Here is a 21,747-nt window from a genome sequence, read left to right as displayed (position 1 = left end):
TTCATTTGCATTTTACGTCTTGATTACTGATGACGTTGTTTATGACGTAAGATAACAGGTGGGGTCAATGTGCTGGTGTCAGGCGAGCATGCAGACAAACAGCACGAGACTTGTGTTTGTTCATCTTTAAGCGCATCCACGCGAATAAGTTTTGTTCATAAAGACGCATGTGTTAATTCAACGCATAGATGGGAAAAACGCGTTTAAGTACTGAACTCGAGTTGCTTTTACAAGTACAGTATACAAATAAATAATGGCAGAAACATCTGTCTCAAATGAGTTAAACAACAATCACACCCGTGAGAAAACAGATGAAGTGTCCGCTGAAGCGTTAAAGGAGCGAGATGACGGGCGCGCGAGCGTCTCTGATGAGTCTTTGCAAACTAAACAAACCGCGTCAGGTAAGGAAAACGAGACGTCAAACCCCGACACATCTAAAAACAGCAACTCGGATTCAGCTTCTCATAACGAAGAACAACCGAAACAAAAAGAAGCACAACAGCCTGTGACTTCAACTAGCCTATCAGTTTCATCCGAACCTGCTCCTAAGATCATAGCTGGCACTGCACACGTCAGATCCACCACCAGGGTTGTGACTGGTACATCCGGTGTGCAGGGATCAGGGGCCACCAGCTTGGCACTGGTTCCTCAACCTGCAAAGGTAGCCGTGAACCAGCCCAGGGTCACCACTCTGACGCCAGGTGTGACATTGTCGAGGATTTCAACCCCGTTGCAAAATCTGACGGTGACACGTGCCCCCGTGCCATTGCAGCTGCCTGCCAACTTCCAAGTCCCGCAGGGTAAGTTTTGGACATGTTTGGCAACTTCGCATCTGTCAGGAATTTTGCTTCAGGAACTATTGTTTCACTTCTTCACCTGCTGTACAGTCTTAACCATCTCATATATTAGCAATGTCATTCTCTCTCTGCCCCACGTGTGTAGGAATGGTGTTAATCCGCAGTGACAGTGGGCAGTTGATGTTGGTATCTCAGCAGGCTTTGGCCCAAGCGCAGGCTCAAGGAATGCTGCCAAAACCACCTAATGCTTCGGCTATAGTTAGACCTTCATCCACCCAGGTGCGTGTGTTATTTTGATCACTGTTTGATGTCTGGAAATGAAATCAAAGGTTCTGTAAAACAAAAATTTATGAAACCTAGCATATTTGAAGATCTTTAAAGAAATGCGTTAAAGGAAAAGTTCATCTCAAAATGGTGTTATTTTTTACTCGCCCACACGACGTTCAACATGTTTTAAGAACTCCTGGCGTCTTCGGAACACAAGTAAAGACATTTAGATGACATCCGAGAGATTTCCAGGCCTCCTCATAAGACATCGTGTTTATAGTTGTTGTCAAGGTCCAGAAAAGAACTAACTACATCGTTAAATTGGTCCATCCGCTCATAGTGGCTCAATTGAATTTTTTTTGAAGCGACGAGAAAACTATGTGTGAAAAACAAACCAAAATATCAACTTTAATCAATATATTCTCCTCAGTCTTGTCAGTGGTCACGTTCACGAGAGCACTTCGACGCATGCGCATTCAGTGGGGGCAGACGCTGCCGTTCTGACTGACAACCCGTAAGCGCACCTCTGTGTTTACAATCAGACGCACGATGTATATAAGCTGATCTTCGCAAAATGTCTGTTGATTTCGATATTGAGGAAGACTTGCACTTTTTTACCCAACCGTACAAACCGAATGCGCATGCGTCGAAGTGCTCTCGTGAACGCGCACTATAGACTGACAAGACCGAGGAGAAGATATTGATTAAAGTCATTATTTTGGTTTGTTTTTCGCAAGTAAAGTATTGTCGTCGCTTAAAAAAAATCAAATTGAGCCACTATGAGCGGATGGAACAATTTAACAATGTCTTTACATTTATAATGTAACTTTGCAATCGAACCCATGACCTTGGTGTTGCTACTGCAATGCTCTACCACTGAGCCACATGAAAGCAATGTCTTTAGTACTTTTCTGGACCTTGACAACAACTATAACCATGATGTCTATGAGGAGGCCTGGAAATCTCTCGGATGTCACCTAAAATATCTTTATTTGTGTTCCGAAGACGCCGGGAGGTCTTAAAACATGTTGAACGTCATGTGGGTGAGTAAAAAATAACACCATTTTGATTTTGAGACGTACTTTTCCTTTAACGTTAGTTGATTTCTCGTATCTCTTCACAGGCAACTGCTACACCCATCATCCGAGTTTCTCTCCCCCCTTCAACCACTACCAACTTCAAACCTAACCCAACAACTGTAACTGTTCAGAAACCAAGGGCCACAGGGACAGCTATATTCACCCCATCCGGTTCGACAGGAACAACCATCACTAAACCAGGCAGTGTTATAGGAACTGCGGTCAAAAAGCTCAACTCCACCGTGGGGACCGTTATCAAAGGCAGTCAAATGACTCCAAACAGCAGCACAGCGGGGACCTTTAACCAGAGGAGTAATTCTGTCAGCGCAGCAACTGTAATTAATTCGCCGGCTGTAAAGGTATTACTCACTTTGGCTACATCAATTATTGATCCGAACAACAAAACAAAAAAATGATTCATACGCTGACTTCAGGGCAGTATCTTGACTGACGTGCATTGTTGGCTGGTCTCAAGTTTCCTTCAGGTCATTAATTCCTATATCTCATTAATCTGCTTAACCATGTCTATATTTCATTTGTCTAGTCTACGGGAAAAGGCGCTCTTGGTCAGGGTAATGCCCCACGTATGGTTTGTCCTAACATACAAACCAGATCCAACACAAACACATCCTCAACCTCAGTCACTGTTACAGCGGTAAGTTAAAAACTAACGAATTGCTATGAAGTTGATTTTGAAACATATTTGAAATGCTACTTTTTGTTTTGTCTTTATTGTTAGGACACCCTGGAGAACGTGAAGAAGTGTAAGAACTTCCTGGTCACCCTTATGAAGCTAGCATCGAGTGGCACTCCCTCGGCCAACATGGCTCAAAACGTCAAAGCGCTTGTCAAGGGCCTGCTGGTGTGATGTCGTTTCCTGCTCTCATGATTAACGTGTCATATATAGTAAAATACTTTAGTTTAATGTGCTGTTTGTTGTCTTCCCTATGTGTAGGACGGGAAGCTAGAGGAGGAAGAGTTTACTGAAAAACTCTACATGGAGCTCAAATCTTCCCCTCAGCCATATCTGGTGCCTTTCCTGAAGGTGATTTCAGCCATGAGCCATTTTAAAAGCTTTTACAAAGTCATTAAAGAAGGCACTGACCTCATTTTTGACCCGTTTTTCAATTTAAATCTATTATCAGACCTTCATAGCTTTATATGAATGAAACTCTCTGCCAAATGGCTTCTTTAAGAGACATACAGTTAGGACCATAAATATTTGGACAGAAGCACATTTTTTGTTATTTTAGCTGTGTATCAAAGTGTATTCGAGTTACTGTTTTATAATGGATATAGTTGTAAAGTGCACACGCTCAGCTTTATTTAGAGTGTATTCACATCCAGATTAGCTGAAGGCTTTAGGAATTATAGCTCTGTAATATGAAGCTCCCCCCATTTTCAAGGGACCAAAAGTAATTGAATCAAAAGCTGTTTTATTCACAGGTATGGGCTTTTCCTTAAACCATTTCTTCATAAATGAAGCATGTTAAAGGAGTTGATTCTACGTGTGGTGTTTGCATTTGGAAGCTGTTGCTGTGAACCCACGTCATGGGGTTCAGGGAGATCTCCATGCAAGTGGAACAGACCATAGTCTGTTCTAAGTGGAACAAAGACTATATGTTGTGAAGTTGTCCACCACTTATATCTCATACGGACGCCCAGGATTTTTTTGTTGCTGAGCTCAGCGGTGTGTGTTTTTTTTCACAGAATGTACCAAATTGTTGGTTTGGCAGCTCTTAATGTTCCTGGCATCTTTCTGATGGATTTGTTGCGTTTTTGAAATCTAACTATGGTCTGTTTCACTTTCATGGAGATCTCCCTGAACCCCATGACGTGGGTTCACAGCAACAGCTTCCAAATGCAAACACCACACGTAGAATCAACTCCTTCAACATGCTTAATTTATGAAGAAATGGTTTAAGGAAAAGCCCATACCTGTGAATAAAACAGCTTTTGATTCAACCGTCCAATTACTTTTGGTCCCTTGAAAAAGGGGGGAGCTACATATTAAAGAGCTATAATTCCTAAAGCCTTGAGCTAATCTGGATGTGAATACACTCTAAATAAAACTGGGCGTGTGCACTTCACGACTATATCCATTATAAAACTTTAACTCTAATACATTTTGATGCACAGCTAAAATAACAAAAAATGTGCTTCTATCCAAATATTAATGGACCTAACTGTATATATACCTGGAGATGCTGAACGTTGAAGCTGATGTGTTCTCTTATTTAGAGAAGCCTGCCAGCTGTGCGTCAACTCACTCCAAACTCACAGCTTTTCATTCAGCAGTGTGAACAAATCAAGCCCTCAGATTCAACCAAGGGTGCAACCCAGAAGCCCGCCTCCACCGTCAGCTCCTCCCTCAAATCCACACAACCAACCAGAACTGCTCAGCTGGTAAGCCCCATTTTCATAAAGCTGTGTAATTTATCATGAAGATGATTTCAGGGGTTTGCCGATATGAAACAATGTGAGAGTAATTTGATAATAACAAGAACAAATGATCTTTCAGTGTTGGTGTTTTACTATGGAAACAGACCTGGAACAGCATAATTTTTTAGTAATCTATAGTCGGGTTTAACATTACATGCATAAGAGTAGTGAAGAGACACTTTTACTTTAGTGACCTTTAGGCAAGGAGGAATTAAATGAGGTACAGCTATTATAACTAATTCGATGTCTGATGAATGTAGTGAAGCGATTGTCCACATTTCCTAATAGTTTTTGTAATGGAAGTATTATTAACTGCATTCAGAAGCAACGCTTAGTATACATTTTTGTCAAGCATTTGACACAACTTACTCAGAACTATTTGAAGGGGGGATTTAACGCTGTTTCATGCATTCTGACTTCTTTACACTGTTAAACGTTGCTTCTCATGCTTAACATGGTCAACTTGTTAAAAACCGAGTTTGACGTATCATGTAGTATTTCTGTGCTTGATACACTCCCCCAGCACTCTAACTTGTTTCGGAAGTTTTTTATAAGTCTGGATCCCTGTTTCGTCACAGGGATCCTATTCCTTTTATTGGCCATTCTCCCGGAAAAGCACTGCAAGGCGAAAGACATAGCCAGCCCACGCGCCAACCAACAAGCGATAGTAAGACCCACCTACCAGTGGCGATCGGTGCCTCCTCTTCAGGGGAAGCAGGAATTCAAAATACGTGTTCAGCGCTTCACGTGAACCTATGTGCATCAAGCATCATGTCAAAATACATGCCCGCTCGCGTTCAGAAGACACTGCGTTAACAATTAACTCTGATTACACATGAGACACATGACGGGCTAAATACACGTTTTGCCAAGCTTCGCATTACTGCTTCCCAGGAAGAGGAGTCACGGATCGCCACGGATCGCCACTGCCGCCTACTATCAAGATTGGCTGTTCTGCGTCAAGCTTGGCTGCTCTGTGGGCCTGCGCTGCAGCTCGTTACTCTTGCGATAGGGCGAGAAGTTTGAGGTGTGTTTGTTCACGGCATTTCAGTGATGGATGTTATATAAACGGTGGATATAACTCTGGATTTGGAGATCGTTTGAAACTGATAGATGGCACGGTCCCAGTGCTAAAAGATGCCGGACATGAACTGCACGTGGTATGTGAAACTAAGTCATATGTCTGTGTTTTGTTGGCAATCGGCGTGTACGTGCGTAATGTACAAAACATGAAGGGATTAATGCAATAATGTGATGTGTGCTCATACTGTAGTTCCGTCCCCCCTGCCAGCCTCCAGCAGCTTATGTTTTTCAGTAAATAATTATACAGCTGTATCTCTCTTTTAGAAATGTGATCAAACTAAACACTCTTCGAAGATACGACGTGTGCAATACTACTGTAAAGGTACTCAAGATTAATATGAGCTTGGCAGAAACTGTGTGTGATACCTGATCTTTGAGCCACTGACACAGCGTACCCCAAAGCATTCAACACACTTTACTCCATGTCCCAGCAGAAGGCAATTATATGCATTTTATATATATTTGTTTAGACCTAGATGAGATTACTATGGCATAATTTTACCTGCCATGTGAATTAAATATTGAAATGCTTAACGTCTAAGAACCCACTGTGATACAGGTGTCACAAACACTGGTGATGATCTGGAAAGGTCTTTTTTAAAGATTTATCCTTTGACCTTTAGTCATGAAGTCCTTAAAGGAGACATCAGATGAAAACCCCACTTTTTCTGTGTTTAAGTGCTATAATTGGGTCGCCGGTGCATCTAGCAACCCAGAAAACGTGAAAAATAAGAACCCAGTAAGTTTGTTTTGGTGTGACTTTCCCTGCAAGCATGTGAGAAATCGAGCAGTTCAGATTTCGCTCCGATTGTGACGTCCAAAGCGGATTTTATTATAATGTTACCGCCCCTTAATCTACACAGTTCCACCCACCGCGCTCCGCCATTGTTGTTTTCACAAGCGACAGCGGTGTACGTGAAGTCATGGCTAAAGTTCGTGGACAACATGCAATATAGTCGCTGCACAGAGTCCAAACCTAGGAAGAGACGGGAGTGGATTTATTTTATTTTTAGTGGAAATCTATCAGAAACCATAAGTAAAAACCTGCTTGTTTGCGCGAATCACTTCAAGCCGGAGTACTTTATCAACCTGGGACAGTACAAGCAGGATTAGCTTCAAAGTTGTTCCTCAAGAGGGATCGAGACCGACTGAACGAGACAAAGCTGCCGATGTAAGTAATATTTCTTAACAGTCTGAATTGACGTACATGTACCATATATATATATTAGGATAACGTTAGCATATGATAGCGAAGGGAGCTTAGTCAGTCACAGGCTAAATAAATAGAACATTCAAAGCCAGTGTTAAACTTACTGTATATAAGTGCAGATGGACACTTGGAGTTTAGCTGTATGAATGTTAATACATTATGTGCGTTAATATGTTTAGCTGCGGCAAGCTGTTTGTTTTGCTAATGAACGGGTGAACACTGGAGTTAGTTTCGTTTTAAACGTCTCAAATCATTCGTGCTTAGGCTGAAAAATCTGTCACAGCAAACTAGCTCTCACGTTGTGTGTGTAACATTATAACTTGTCAACGACAAGCGCTAAAATCCATGTAATTCCGCTGAGATCTGCAGTGGATTCCTTGGATTTTAGGCAAGCATACACGCACAACGTAAGCGCATTAGGATGCGCTGTTTGCTGTGACTGATTTTTTTTGTTTCCAGACGAATGATTTGAGACGTTTAAGATAAAACTAACCACAGAGAAATTCAGGAAATATCATTTAGCTAAACCATTGCCATGGCAGTACTACACGTGTGTTGTGTTGACACGCCGGACATAAGGGGGGTGGGGTTCGCTGTAACTCGTTATCAGTTAAAGAGACATGCACCAAAACGGGTTGCTGTGAGCATAGCTGCTTTTGACGAGGCAAGAAGGGTTTTGTTTACACAGCCATTGAGTGTTTTTAAGCAAAATATGTTCCAGACATTTCATGAAGACCCTAATGAATCATACCATCTTGTCGAGAGTGCTCGTCTGAGGAGACCTTTAAGTGACATCTACTAGATTGTGTGTGACAGTGTGTGAGATTTGTTTTTCAAAATTTCCAAAATTGTGGTCTGCCTGATTTACACATGCTGTGGTGTCAACACTTTAAAAGAATCTTGTTTTTGTTAGGTAGGTGTCAACCCATTTAACAATTGCAATGTTTTAATTTTCTGTAGTAATGTCCTGTATTAAATTGAACCTGTTTTGACCACATTTCTTCAACAAATTTATATAAAACAAGTTACAGAAATATTGTGGTGATATCACATCAGCCTGTAGACCATAAAACGGTTAATATTTTACAGTTTTAGGTTACTATATAGACGGTTTCATTGGACGCGTGCCAGGACTGCATTTAAAGATCGCATATCACAGGCAGTTTCTGCCAATCTTATATTAATCTTGAGTGCCTATACAGCAGTATTGTATAAGTCGTATCTTCAAAGAGTATTTAGTTTGATCAAATTTATAAAATAGAGATACAGCTGTACAATTATTTCAGGAAAAACACGAGCTGCTAGAGGTGGGACTACTGGGGAGAGCAAGCAACACATCATCACATCATCCCTTAGTGTTTTGTACATTATGCATGTACACGCTGATTGCCAACAAAACACAGACATATGATTTAGTTTGACTTACCGCGTGCAGTTCATGTCCGGCAACTTTTAGCACTGGGACCGTGGCATCTATCAGTTTCAAACGATCTCCAAATCCAGCGTTATATGCACCGTTTATAAAACATCCATCACTGAAATGCCGTGAACAAACAGACACACCTAAACTTCACTATTATGGTGTTATTTTAATGACAAATGCGCATTATTACAAGGCGAGAGCGCATTCTTGTCATACGAGCGCATGAATCTCTCCGCTCACACGCCGATTTCCTTTGCTCATGCACAAAACTGGACGCGCTTTCAATTATACGCTGCGGTCTTATGAATTTTCTCTCCTCTCGCTCAGTGAGCATGTGCGCACTCAAAATGCGTGCCGTGCGTCCACGAATCCTTTGGTAATCATGCTCTCGAGAGGTCCTCCTGTGTGTTCCAGGCATTATAGGCTGTCAAAAATAGTCAACCAATCAGGGATAGGCTTCCACGGCGGGCCAATGAAAACGCGACCTCTTACATGGCATCTTATTGGTTGAAAGTGACTCGACGTATTCAACGAAGCAAGATGGATCCACCATGTTCTCAGGTAACAATATTAATATATTTGATGCAACATTATTAATCAAATGTATATTAGAAATGAACGGGGCATTGGGATGCTTTGTAGGCTACATATAAACATCCTAGTCAGTTTAACTACCATGTTATTCAGACAAAACAGGCCAACACCCTCAAGTTCATGTGGTCCTCATGCATGTCGTACACTAAACATAGTATTGTCAAAATAGTACTAAATTGATTACCGAACAATTTAGATTGGTGTCTTAAGTTAGCTTTATTCTAAAATAATATTTACTACAAGTAACGGTACATATCAAAACAATAAAAGCAGTGGAGTATGATCCTCCCAAGATGGCAGCGCAACATGGGGCATGACGTCAGCTTCACACTCTTTAATTATCATGGTGACGATTTTAGATTATTTTAGCATTTTATTTTATAGTAACAGATTTGGAATGCATTTGGAAAATCATATAATATTCTATACCTATTTGGTTATGCATTTAATGCATTTGCAGACAGACACTGTAAGTGTTCTGCATTCAGTGTTCCAGAAGTTCAGGGCATAAAACTGAACTTCTATGCAATATACCAAATGCTCCCTTACGTTTCATTTCTAATATACATTTGATTAGTAATGTTGCATAAAATATATTAAAATTGTTAACAGAGAACGTGGTGGATCCAGAGGCGTATTAAGACCCCCAGAGGTGCCCCCCATACACCCACCTACCCACACGCAAGAATCCACTCATTAAAAGATTTATATATTAAAAGATTTTATAAGAATGAAACTCAGCAATTTACAATATACTATTTCACAAGAATTACACCTTAACATGACACTTTTGTAGAAAAGAACACAAAAAACAACTCTTTTCATCAAGCATTTTTAACAATTAGGCCTACTGTAGTTAAGAGGTCGCATTTTCATTGGACCGCCGTGGAAGCCTATCCCTGATTGGTTGACTACTTTTGACAGCCTATAATGCCTGGAACACACAGGAGGACCTCTCGAGAGCAAGAGTACCAAAGGATTCGTGGACACACGGCACGCATTTTGAGTGGGCGCACGCTCACTGAGCGAGAGGAGAGAAAATTCATAAGAGAGCAGCGTATAATTGAAACCGCGCATCCAGTTTTGTGCATGAGCAAAGGAAATCGGCGTGCGAGTGGAGATATTCACAAGCTCGTATGACAAGAATGCGCTCTCGCCTTGTAAGAATGCGCTCTCGACATTTGTCATTAAAATAACGCCATACACTATCGCAAGAGTAACGAGCTGCCGCGAGGATAAGCTTGATGGTATGCGGGTCTCACTTGTTGGTTGGCTTGTGGACGGGCTCTTTCACCTTCGCCTTGCCGTGCTTTTGGCCAATAAAAGGAATAGCACAGGGATACAGAATTAGAAAAAACGTTCCGAAACAAGTTGGAGTGCTGGGGGAGTGTATCAAGTACAAAAATACTATGTCATTTTTTTAACAAGTTGACCATGTTAAGCATGAGAAGCCAGCACGTTTAACAGTGTAAAGAAGTCAGAATGCAGAAGGCAGACATAGCATGATTCCCGATCTTTAACTTCAGGTCGGTGTTTGTTTATCCGTCTGGCTAGTGTCAAAAAATATAACTATTTATATTTTATTTAGTTTGTTAATTTTCATGTTTATTATTATTTTATTGTATAATAATTGTATTAAATAAAGGATTAGTTGAATTTTGTTGTATGTTAACTTTATTAAATAAACAATTTGTTGAATGGGTCCTGTAGTTTTGTCGCAGTTTAGCTTGGTATCACAGTCTAAATTCGAAATATTGAAGAGACAAGTTTAGCCAAGTAACTATTCTTCTCGGTTTCTTTTGCTTGCTATGAGAAATAATCTACAGGCACTCTATTGTTTGCGAATGTGTACCGGAAGTTAAGGGCAGTCTGAGAACGCGCGCATGCCCAGTAATGTTTGTTTATGTTGTTGCTTTGAAACAGTCTATAACTTTTACTTATATGCATCAATATGAAAAAAAATTGCTAACACTTCATAATAAATTAGTAAATAAATTAACTAACATGAACTATCAATGAGAAATATAGCTTTTTAGCATTTATTAATCTTTGTTAATGTTAGTTAAGGCCAATATGATTGTTTAGGTTTGTTCACTAAGCATGTTAACAGATTCAACTTTTGACTTTAAAATGCATTAGCAAAAACTAACCAAGATTAATAAATGCTGTAGGAGTATTGTTCAATTTTAATTAAATTAATTAATGTTAACACATACAACCTTGGTTTAAAGTGTTACCCAAAATTTTGTTTGTGGACCGTTTTAATGGACTAATGCTGGGTTCACACTAAACCTGAATTAAGCAATTTGCGCGATTAAATTACATACAAGGTCAATGCAAAGACAGCGAATAGACGCGAACTCGTGGCATGCGATGCAAATGACGCGAATTGGGCAGTCTTCCATGCAAGTTGAAAAAACTCAAGCGAGAAATTCACACGAAGAGCTCATTGACACCTACTGTTTGCCGGGTCTGGATGCGTGAAGACGTTCCCCGTCGTGTGATGTTTTACGTGTCACTCACACGAAAATAACTAACTTTTCCCATGAGTAATAAAGAGCATGGAACGTGATTGTTCAGGTTTGGTGTGAACCCAGCATAAGGCTGCAGCACAACTTACTCACTGGTACATTTTACCCCACAATTCCTTAACATATGGTGTCTGGAATTTAGTATGTTGGATCCTAAGTGCACAATCCTGATGTTTTATGTAATAACAGAATTAGACGTGTGTGTGTGTGTGTGTGTGTGTGTGTGTGTGTGTGTGTGTGTGTGTGTTAGAGAGAGAGAGAGAAAGAGAGACTCTAATTTCACACTGTCTCCTTCCCGGCGCACTGGTTCATTTTTATGACAGCCTCCCTCACTTTGTCTTCATTTCCTGGTTAACTCACCACCGCCCACGGTAAACAGGCTAATTCACTTAAAACCACCAGCATCCCACAAGCTCTAGCACAGCCAAATTAGTTTTACACCCGAGACAAAGATGCATGAGTCATACCCCATTTCTTACCAGGAATGTCATGTTATCATATTGAAATAATGTCATGATTTGTTTTTCTGTAATCTAATATCACCATTTTATTGGACGTCTTGATGGATTTCCACAGAAATATGGAAGCTCATTTTGCATACACCTGAATAGACTTCGGAGATTTTGATTACTTGAGAGAATCAGAAAGTGTTCCTTCTAATGCTCGACATAAATGGCTTCAAGGTGGCCCAGACACACCATAGTTCTGTTCTTTAGATATTTCATATGCATCATTTTTGTGTCTGTGCTGTATTATTCAATTGAGCGCTGACTTATCGCTTTAACTTTTTGGCAGTTGGTTCAGCAACCCAAAGGAGTAATCGTCACGCATTCTGTGACATCATCACCACAGGTGGTCCTACCTGCGCAGACCCAGTCTCAACCCAAACAGCTGGTCATTCAAACCAAAACTCATCCAAGAGGTTTAAGCTCCGTTTACATCCTTTCATACTGTAAATATTGACATTGTGTGATTACATGGATGTGTTGTAAGTTTTACTGATTGTGGCTTAATTTGAACGACTAAAAGACTAGGCGAGGTTTATTACTTTCTGCTTCTTTCTCCTTCAAATGTCCCAATTCATTTCCAGCTGATAAAAATATCTGTATTTTCATTCTGTCCCCACAGGTGCTGTCGTGCGGCCTTTCCTTCAGGCGTCTAAAATGCACTTTCCTCAGCCGGCCCTTGCAGCCCAGACGCAAGGCTTCAAGGACAGCACCCAAAGCTCTTTCCGGTAATAGCTCTGACTCGCGGCCATTCTCAGGCGCTCTGTGCGCGTGTATGTAGTTTCTTTTAAGGGTGAGTGTACGTGTAAGGCAGTTTTGTCGCTGTAGATTTGGCTTCCTGATAAACTGCATCAGTTGATTGGTCCGTGACACACACAGGCATTTTCCTAAGAGGTAAGAAAGTCAGTGGCGCCTCAAGCCATGCGGACAAGACATAATTGGCGAGTACAAAAAGAAAATGATACAAAATGTGAAACGGAGTGGTGTACAGCACTTTTAGACACTATTAATAGCTGAAAAACAGCTACTAGTAACCCATAAGAGAAAACGAAAATTCTGTCATCATTTACTCACCCTCTTGTTATTTCAAACCTCCGTTACTATTTTCTTCTACAGAACAGATATTTTGACAAATGTTGGTGTGTCTATACAATAGAAGTGAATGGGTACCAACCTTCTTTAAAATATCTTCTTTTGTGTTCTGCGGAAGAAAGAAAATCATGCAGGTTTGAAATGACAAGAGGGTGAGGAAATGATGACAGAACTTTCATTTTTGAGTGAACTATCCCTTTATTACAAACATTAAGAACAATACAGTAGTGATTGCTTATGAAACAAATAACTTTAGACTGTCAGTAAGACTTTAACCTGAAAATTGTCATTGAAAATGGAACACGAGGTGATATTGGAAGGAACCTCATTTCAGAAGCCACACCACACTTTGGATTAAAGTCATTTGTAGAGGGATTTTATTTTATGCTCGTGTGCATTTGTTGCTCTTCATTTAGAGATGACGAAGACATTAATGATGTGGCGTCCATGGCAGGAGTGAATGTGAGTGAGGAGAACGCTCGTATATTGGCCTCTGGCTCTGAGCTCGTGGGATCAGTGATCCGCTCCTGTCAAGAGGAGCCCTTTTTATTCCCATCAGCCCTCCAGACACGAGTGCTGCACATCGGTAATTTCACTCAGCCCAGTCAAAACCGGCTACTAGAATCTTACTATCTGTATGAAAGTGACGGTTCACCCAAAAATGAAAATACGGTGATCATTTAGTCACCCTCTTGTCATTTCAAACCTTTATGACTTTCTTTCTTCCGCAGAACACAAAAGAAGATATTTTGAAGAAAGTTGGTGACCGAACAGCTCTGGACCCCATTCACTTCTATTGTATGGACACAAAACCAATGCAAGTGAATGGGGACCGGTTAACAACATTCTTCAAAATATCTTCTTTTGCGTTTTCCTACTATGGCAAGAACTGTTTGGTTATAAGCATTCTTCCAAATATCTTTCTCTGTGTTCATCAGAACAAAGAAATGTATACAGATTTGGAACAACTCGACGGTGAGTAAACGATGACAGAATTTTCATTTTTGGGTGAAGTATCCCTTTAAGAATGTATTAAATATCTTAAATTCCTGTTGTGTAGTTGGACTTGGAGTGTGAACTGAAGCTCAGCTTTGAGATGAATTTAGCAAGGATTTGTAAAAAAATGACACGACACGTACAAACTTATTGAGTCAAGGCCCAGGAAATAAAAAACATAATATTGCTGATAAAACTGTTAATATTAGGTTTTTGTATAATAAAATAGAATAAACCATATTTCCTGTGCTGTAGTTTTTTTCCAAATAATTTTGTCAGATAAATACCTTAAAAGCCAGATCACCCAAAAATAAAAATGATCAAAATTTATTCAACCTCATGTCATTTAAAACCGGTATGACTCTTTCTTCTTTGGAACACAAAAGATTATATTTTAAGAATTTGTCCCCGTGGTTTTCTGTCCATACAATGGAAGTCAATGGAGGCCAATGTTTTTTTGGTTACCAACATTCTTCAAAAAATATATTTAGTGTTCTGCAAAAGAAAGTCATACAGGGTAGTAAATGATGTGAGAATTTCTTGCCCTTTAACCAAGTTCAGTTTTCTCCATTTTGTTTCATATAGCTCATATTTTGATGCTTTAATTGAAACTGTCAGGTCATTAGAAGCAAATCTTGTACAAATATGCCCTCCGAACATCACTTCTGGCCACTACTGTATGTTGTGGGGATGTCCACAAATAGCCTTTTCAGTATTCAAATAAAATGCTGGAACAAATTTTGGGGTAACATCTCACCTTAGTATTGCCATGCTCTTCCAGTCAACCTTATTTGGTGTTATTCAATATAGAGAATGTGAAGCTGACGTCATGCCCTATGTTGCATGCTGCCGTGGCGCCGCCATCTTGGGAGGATCATACTACACTGCTATTATTGTTTTGATATGTACCGTTACTTGTTTTGTTTGGTATATGGAGAAATCGAAAGAACCAGGGGCTTTTCCTGAATGACTCTGCGTAATGCTATTGCAGTTTTTAGACACAGCAAGACCGACCTACCACAGTTATATTTCCTAATTAAACAAGAAAACAAAACACTGCATTGAATGCACTAACAGCGATCCTCCCAAGATGGCGCAACTTTCAACACGGCGTGACGTAGCTTCACATTCTCTATACTAACATTCCCCAACACACCGTTTCGCTGACCCAAGCTACAGTCTTTATCACATTGAATAAAGATACGCCAGTGACTTGGATAAGCGAGACGATTGCATATGTCTCCTTCTCTGTTTGTCAAAGTGGGTTCACCTCCCTCAGCTCTGCCTCGACGCTGTACATCCTGTCTGTGTTTTTTGGGGCATATGTTGCAGTGTGTTGTGACAGACACGGAGCGCGGGCTCTGTCTTTGATCAGCGGTATCTCTGACGAACCCGTTCTGCTTAATCAGTATGCTAATGACTGCTGAGGCACGCAAAGTTGCCAGAGTGGCAGGAATCCACTCAACTGCTCTGATCAAAAAAAGCGTCGGAACAAGGGAGAGAAAGGACGATAGAGAGAGAGATAGCCAGGAGGTATGGGGAGTCGTGCAGAGGAGGTGGAAATGAAAGAGACAGGCTTGGCCTCACAGGAACACGGTCCGCATCAGCAGAAAGGGCAAAAATGAGATGGCGTTGGAATGTTTGCAGATGTCTGTCTACTCGACAAGAGTAACAGGCCGTCAGGAACAAAGCACGTCTGACGTTGTGGAAATCTGAACACAATATAAACAGTACAGGAAAACATCTAAATCGCTGAATTCCAGTTGAATGAAAACATTTGCTTCCAAATCCGCCGTGATCTTTTATTCTGTCAGGCGTTTAATGGGTCTATTCAAAAGCTCAATTAGAACAAGATACACAGGATTCTTAAAGAACTAGAGCCACATGGAAAGTGCGGCGACACGGGGATTAAAAAGGGCAAGAGTACACGGACCGTTCCAGAGGGGCCGGCCGATTTGTGGGTGGGCTGGCCAGATGTATAGACAACATAAAAAAAATGTCTGGCATACACAGGCAATGTACTGCAGTGTCCAAAAGTGATGTCTGGAGGGCATATTTGTACAGTTTTTGCTTTTAATGCTCCCCCAGGTTATATTAAACCATCAAAATATGAGGTGTATGGTACAAAATGGAGACACGTCACACACTTAAAAAAATTAAAGGTGCTTCAAGATGCCATAGGAGAACCTTTTTTGTCTAAATGGTTGCATTAAGAACCTTTAACATCCGAAGAATGTTCTTTTTCACAAAAGGTTCTTTGTGACAAAAAGAGATTCTTCAGATTATAAAAAGGTAAGAAAGAGATGGTTCTTTAAAGAACCTTTGACTGAATGTTTCGTTTGTGGAACCAAATATGGTTCTTCTATGGCATCGCTGCAAAATTCTATTAGTTATTCATATTTTGTTGATCCTTTTTTTACTACAGCAGTCGTTCTGATGATTGACTCGATAAGCTTTGCACACATTGTCTTTTTTGCCAAGCCTTACATTTTTCTCAAAGCTGAGCTTCAGGGATGTTCAACGATTTATCGCATCCAGAAAAAAAAAGTTTGCGTTTACATAATATATGTCTGTGCACTGTGAATTTTAATTTTGTATTTATAAAAACATACACATACATGTTTAAGAAAAATATATTATAAAAAAAATCATGTTAACACAATTTAAATGATATATATTAATATATACATGTATGTGTACGTGTTTGTGTTTATAAATACCAAATAAGTATGCACGGTGCACAGACATATATTATTATGTAAACAAACTTATTCTGGATGCGATTAATTGCCGAGCAGCTCTATTAATATATCTAGGATTAAGATGTCAATTTTCCAAAGGTGGACACATTACACTTTTCTGTTACACATTTTCAAGATTGTAGTTATAGGGATTTTTCTAGATAGTTGTCCTAAAATGTATGCACGTCCGAAAAATGAAAATTCTGCTTTGAATTACTCACCCTCAAGTCGTTCGACAAACCTAGGACATCCGTTCATCTTCGCAATGCAAATTAAGATCGTTTTGATGAGGTTCGGGAGCTTTATGACTCCCGCTCATAGACAGCAACGTAACTGACATTCTGTGCTTTGAAATTGTCAGAGAAACGCCAATACCAAGAGAACACAGTGCGGTGGTGTTATATTTGGCTCAATACATGAAAACTGTGTTTGTACATTTGTTTGTGGACAGGTGGTTCTCTGGGTATCACAGAGGTATGTCCTGACGTTCTTGAAATGCTCTCTCTGGCAACACAAAAGAGACTAAGAGACCTGCTGGAGAAGCTCACTGCTGTGGCACAACATCGCCAGATCTCCTATAAGGTACGACCTTACAATAACACATGGATATTTGTACACATTTGCTAGAATAATAGCAGTTGTTTAAATTAAATGTTGACTTTTGGGAATTTCTTTATTAGCATTGTCACAAACTAAATTTTTTGTTCCTGACATTTAAAGCTGCACTATGTAACCTTTGCCTCTATATCTCCATCTCTGTTTCAATCAAAATTCCAGGTTACTTGACATAGCCACAAAATTGTACCTGACAGCTCAACTTATAAATCCTTATGAAAAAATGGTCTCCATCACCATCAAGCTGCTTAAATAGTGTTTTGAGGGGTTAGCCAATAGCCAAGTACTGTTTCTGCATTGTTACTGTGCTAAAAGCTTTCTGAAGTCTATGAAAACGGTTACCGTTGAGATGCGCTGAAATGAACTTGACCTTCAGAATTGTTGTGCATTGTTGGACACTTATGTGTTTCCTGTGGTCCAAGCGACTTCCTGTGCTGTTATTCTGTAATTAAATGTGATCTCATCACTAGTTACATTTCCATCTCAGTAAACCAGGCTTTTTTAGGTATGGTTTGCTTCAGAATTGTGTGTCCTTGTTGAAAGCTATCGCTGTGTGTATTTCCTGTGTTAAGGATGATTGGCGCTACAGTCAGACCAGTGACACGCGCTCTCAGCTAAAGTTTCTGGAGCAGCTGGAAAGACTGGAGAAACAGAGACGAGAGGAAGAAGAGCGAGAAGCGTTGCTCCGCATCGCCCGGGTAACCAACACACAGCCGTTTGTGTTCAGAAGTGACTAAACACTAACATAACCTTTCTCTCTTTTTTTGTTCATAGAGTCGCTCAAACAATGAAGACCCTGATCAACAGCGTCTGAAACAGAGAGCGAAAGAGGTGGGATGTCTGTGTGTTTGTGTAAATTGAAAAAATCACCCGTCCCTCCTCCACAACCTGTTTTTCATTCCTTCTGCTCTCTTGTATAGCAATGAGGACAATCAATGCTCTTCATAAAGTCCCGTTTGTGCCCCACATAGACAGCTACACACACGCACATATACACATACCCTGGAGACAAGGCTCCCTAATTGGGGGCTCATTTTAATTGAGTCTAATATTGGGTCTGGAATTGAAGCCCGGGGCGAAACAGGGAACAGAATGTAATGAAAGCCCTCTGGAAGAGTTGTGTGTCTGTTTACAAGGTAGCGCTCATTTACTCGGGCTCCCTAACACACGGTGTACACCCATGACATGTACATATGTGGGTCTTTTTGTCATAGGGTATGGGTAAAATCAATAGTGCTGATATTAGAGATGTATCACCACCACAGCTGTGAGAATTTCTGGAGTCCCCAGAAATTGATTTTATTTATTATTGCCTGTCAAACACGCTTTCTATTTTTATTTAGAGTTTTACCCCTTTGTTTTAGATGCAGCAGTTGGAGTTGGCACAGATGGAGCACAGAGATGCCAATTTGGCAGCGCTGGCAGCCCTGGGGCCCCGTAAGAGGAAACCTCTGGAGGCACCCGGCCCAGGGACCAACCAGGTACCTGCACGTGTCTATACAACCACCCTTCTGTGTTGAGTTTTCCTGTGTGCTCTTTACAAAATGTGTTCGAGATAATCAATTGCACACATGAATAGCCTGTAGTACAGAGAAAAGTTTAGTCAATTTTGGATTTTCTGTCTATATTTAGCCAAGCTGTGTTTACACTTGTGGCTCGAGTTAAATTCACGTGTCGGTCACGTGACCTCCGGACAAAAATCTTTTTTCTGGGTTTACACACACTTCAGCTTTATCTGTAAAATAGCGTGTGAAATTGTAAATGATTTTTATGAGCTTTTTAAGGAAAATGGGACAGTGTTGAGGAAAAGATCGAACAAAAGACCAGAGGATTGTATGTTAGTTTAGTTTAATTAGTTTTTACATTTGTGAATTCCTTTTCCTTTAGGCAGAGCAGAATGCTAATAAGTGAAAAGATGGTTTTGAGTTTTGTGCGCTTAAATTACACGGGCCTTTGAAAAAAGCCTCCTCTGCCCGAGGAAGTTTTGTATTTGCCTCTTTTTGAGGTTTCGTCTCTGTTTAAATATGCATCTCTATGAAGAACAACTGCATTTGGTAGGGAAAGACCCAGAAAACAATAGAGATTCCGAATTTTAAAGGACTTCAACTCTGCCATCATTTACCCTCTTTCAAATCTGTATAACTTTTTTCTGTAAACACAAAATACAAAATTTCAAAATATTGCTAACCGAACAATGGTGGTACCCATTGACTTGCATTGGTTTTATGTCCATACAATAGAAGTGAATAGGTGGAGCCGCTGTTTGGTTACCAACATTCTTCAAAATATCTACTTTTGTGTTCTGGAGAAGAAAGTACATACAGGTTTGAAATGACAAGACAGTGAGTAAATGACAGAATTGACATATAATGTCATTTCTATTCCAGGATCAGGGTGAGTTTCCCCTTCAAAGTTAAATTTGATATAAATCTATTTCTGATAATTGAATGATTCCTCAAAGGATAACAAATTAGTTTTAGGTTTGTATAAATATAATAAGCAAACACTAACGTTTCATTCATACCACTTTCTTATTGGTTAAACCACATAGATGTGTGTGGCTAAAGAAGGTTTTTGTTTTTATTCGCCCTTCAGTTGTTAGGTCCATACTGGCAGTTTTCGATTCAGAGACCACCAATACGAGTCACTTTGAGAGATCTGATTTTCTGCATGGAGCAAGACCCAACACTCAGACACTCTCTTATGATATATAAAACATATTTACAATAGACACACAGTTACACATTTGAGGTATATGTTCAGGTGAGTTCAGTTATGTCATTACCAAGATAGCAAAAATAATTGATTTGATGTTGAATCCATGTTAAATTGGTTGATTCAACATTAAACCAATTCTTGCTACCTGAATGTGTCAAAGCGATGAAATGTAAATAAAAAAGTATTATTTTTGTTTTTGTAAGTTTTGTCTCCTCATTGTGCTGACTTTCATGTTGAATGTATTTGGTATGTATGATATATAAACGTTAAGATTGTATCCGCTTTGAAAGGACTCACAGGAGATTAAACACTTAACAGCAGCAGCTTTTGTGTCTCTTGTTTCATACCACTGTGTGTTCGTTCATTGCTTCTCAGATTGACTCCGAAATTGCTTTCACTACATAGCTGATACAACCATGTTTGAAATGTTGTAACAGACTGACTGTTGTTGCATTTTCAAAGTCAATCGAGGGTTGTACAGAGGTCTGTACGAGCTCCAGGACAGTTCGTGCCCTTACTTAGGCCAGACCAATCACTACAAAACACTGCCTCAGGGAACACAACTAACCAATCGCACTATACTGCCATAGGCGTTAAAATCAACCAATCACTGCGGGACAATCGCATAGAGACCAGAAATAACCAATACGAGCAGGATAAGCAATTGTAGTCCAAATCTGGATAAAAAAACTGCCTTAGAATTTGAGACTGACTAATCATGAACGTTAGACCTGGCCAATAGAAAGTCAATCAAGAAGTTTTTCTCTGACAAGATCAAGATAAGCGAACGGAGCATCACTTTTTAATATACTCGAAATGATTTAAGTTAAAGGCTATCCAGTGTCACAGTTGCGCAGGGTTTACCTCCACTTCACTATTTCCCTCAAACATCTTTGCATTTTTAAATTGAATGTTCTTTAAAAAGAGCCCCTTTAATGTATGCCTTGCCACAACCTCAGAAACTTAAATACTCCGTGTGCTTGCCCGAGGTAAAGGATTCCGAAATATTCCATTACCACTGAATAATCATGAATGAGATGCTGGGAGCTAAATATTGATACGCCCGCAGCGTTCACAATCCCCAGTGTGTGCGCGTGCTATTCAGCGGTACGCCAATACATGCTCACAATACAAAATCAGAAACTAGCCAAAAATTCTCAAGCACAGCAATGGAACAAAATGTGCTTTTTCGCAACAACAAAAAAGATGCAGCTCATGTACATTAAAACGCACCAGGGTTCACCAATCAGTCTTTTCATCAAGGACGTTTCACGACCCTTCATGCCGACTAATGGATGAACACTTCGTGCACGACGGACTCGATGAGATGCAGCTGAAATCGTTCCAGACTGCAGCTCTTCAATTCAATGAATTATTGATCGCATCATCAGCCGCACGCGCTGTTAACCGGCACACGTCAAAGGCGCAAAGACAGAACGTGCGCATTCTGGTGTTTCCGTTCTTCTGACGGCGCGTCAAAACTAAGGAAGACAAGAGGTAATTTTCCCGATGATGATTATGCATGAGCGCACTCATAAAAACAAAGATGTTTTTAATGTTATCTGAGGCCTGTTTCCCATTCTTACAGAGAGACGGTGAGTTCCCATCCCGAACTTTTATAGCATTACAACTCTCAAAATGCAACGTTTCCAT

General features: G+C 40.1%; 1 protein-coding gene across 1 annotated transcript; it reads left to right on the top strand.

The window, feature by feature from the left end:
* The first annotated feature begins 107 nt into the window (after nucleotides 1–107).
* Nucleotides 108–20,381, top strand: taf4b (TAF4B RNA polymerase II, TATA box binding protein (TBP)-associated factor). The gene is made up of 15 exons (XM_057353302.1): nucleotides 108–800; nucleotides 943–1,076; nucleotides 2,188–2,502; nucleotides 2,688–2,798; nucleotides 2,883–3,005; nucleotides 3,099–3,188; nucleotides 4,385–4,549; nucleotides 12,222–12,348; nucleotides 12,555–12,660; nucleotides 13,441–13,610; nucleotides 17,213–17,343; nucleotides 17,949–18,074; nucleotides 18,151–18,207; nucleotides 18,741–18,857; nucleotides 19,972–20,381. The coding sequence occupies exons 1-15, from the start codon at nucleotides 254–256 to the stop codon at nucleotides 20,104–20,106; spliced, it is 2,454 nt and encodes an 817-aa protein (XP_057209285.1). The 5' UTR covers nucleotides 108–253; the 3' UTR covers nucleotides 20,107–20,381.
* The last annotated feature ends 1,366 nt before the right edge of the window (nucleotides 20,382–21,747 follow it).

Source organism: Triplophysa rosa, linkage group LG15, assembly GCF_024868665.1.
Source record: "Triplophysa rosa linkage group LG15, Trosa_1v2, whole genome shotgun sequence".
Classification (NCBI taxonomy): domain Eukaryota; kingdom Metazoa; phylum Chordata; class Actinopteri; order Cypriniformes; family Nemacheilidae; genus Triplophysa; species Triplophysa rosa.
The sequence above is the reverse complement of the archived record's forward strand: the minus strand, read 5'-3'. Positions and strand labels throughout refer to the sequence as shown.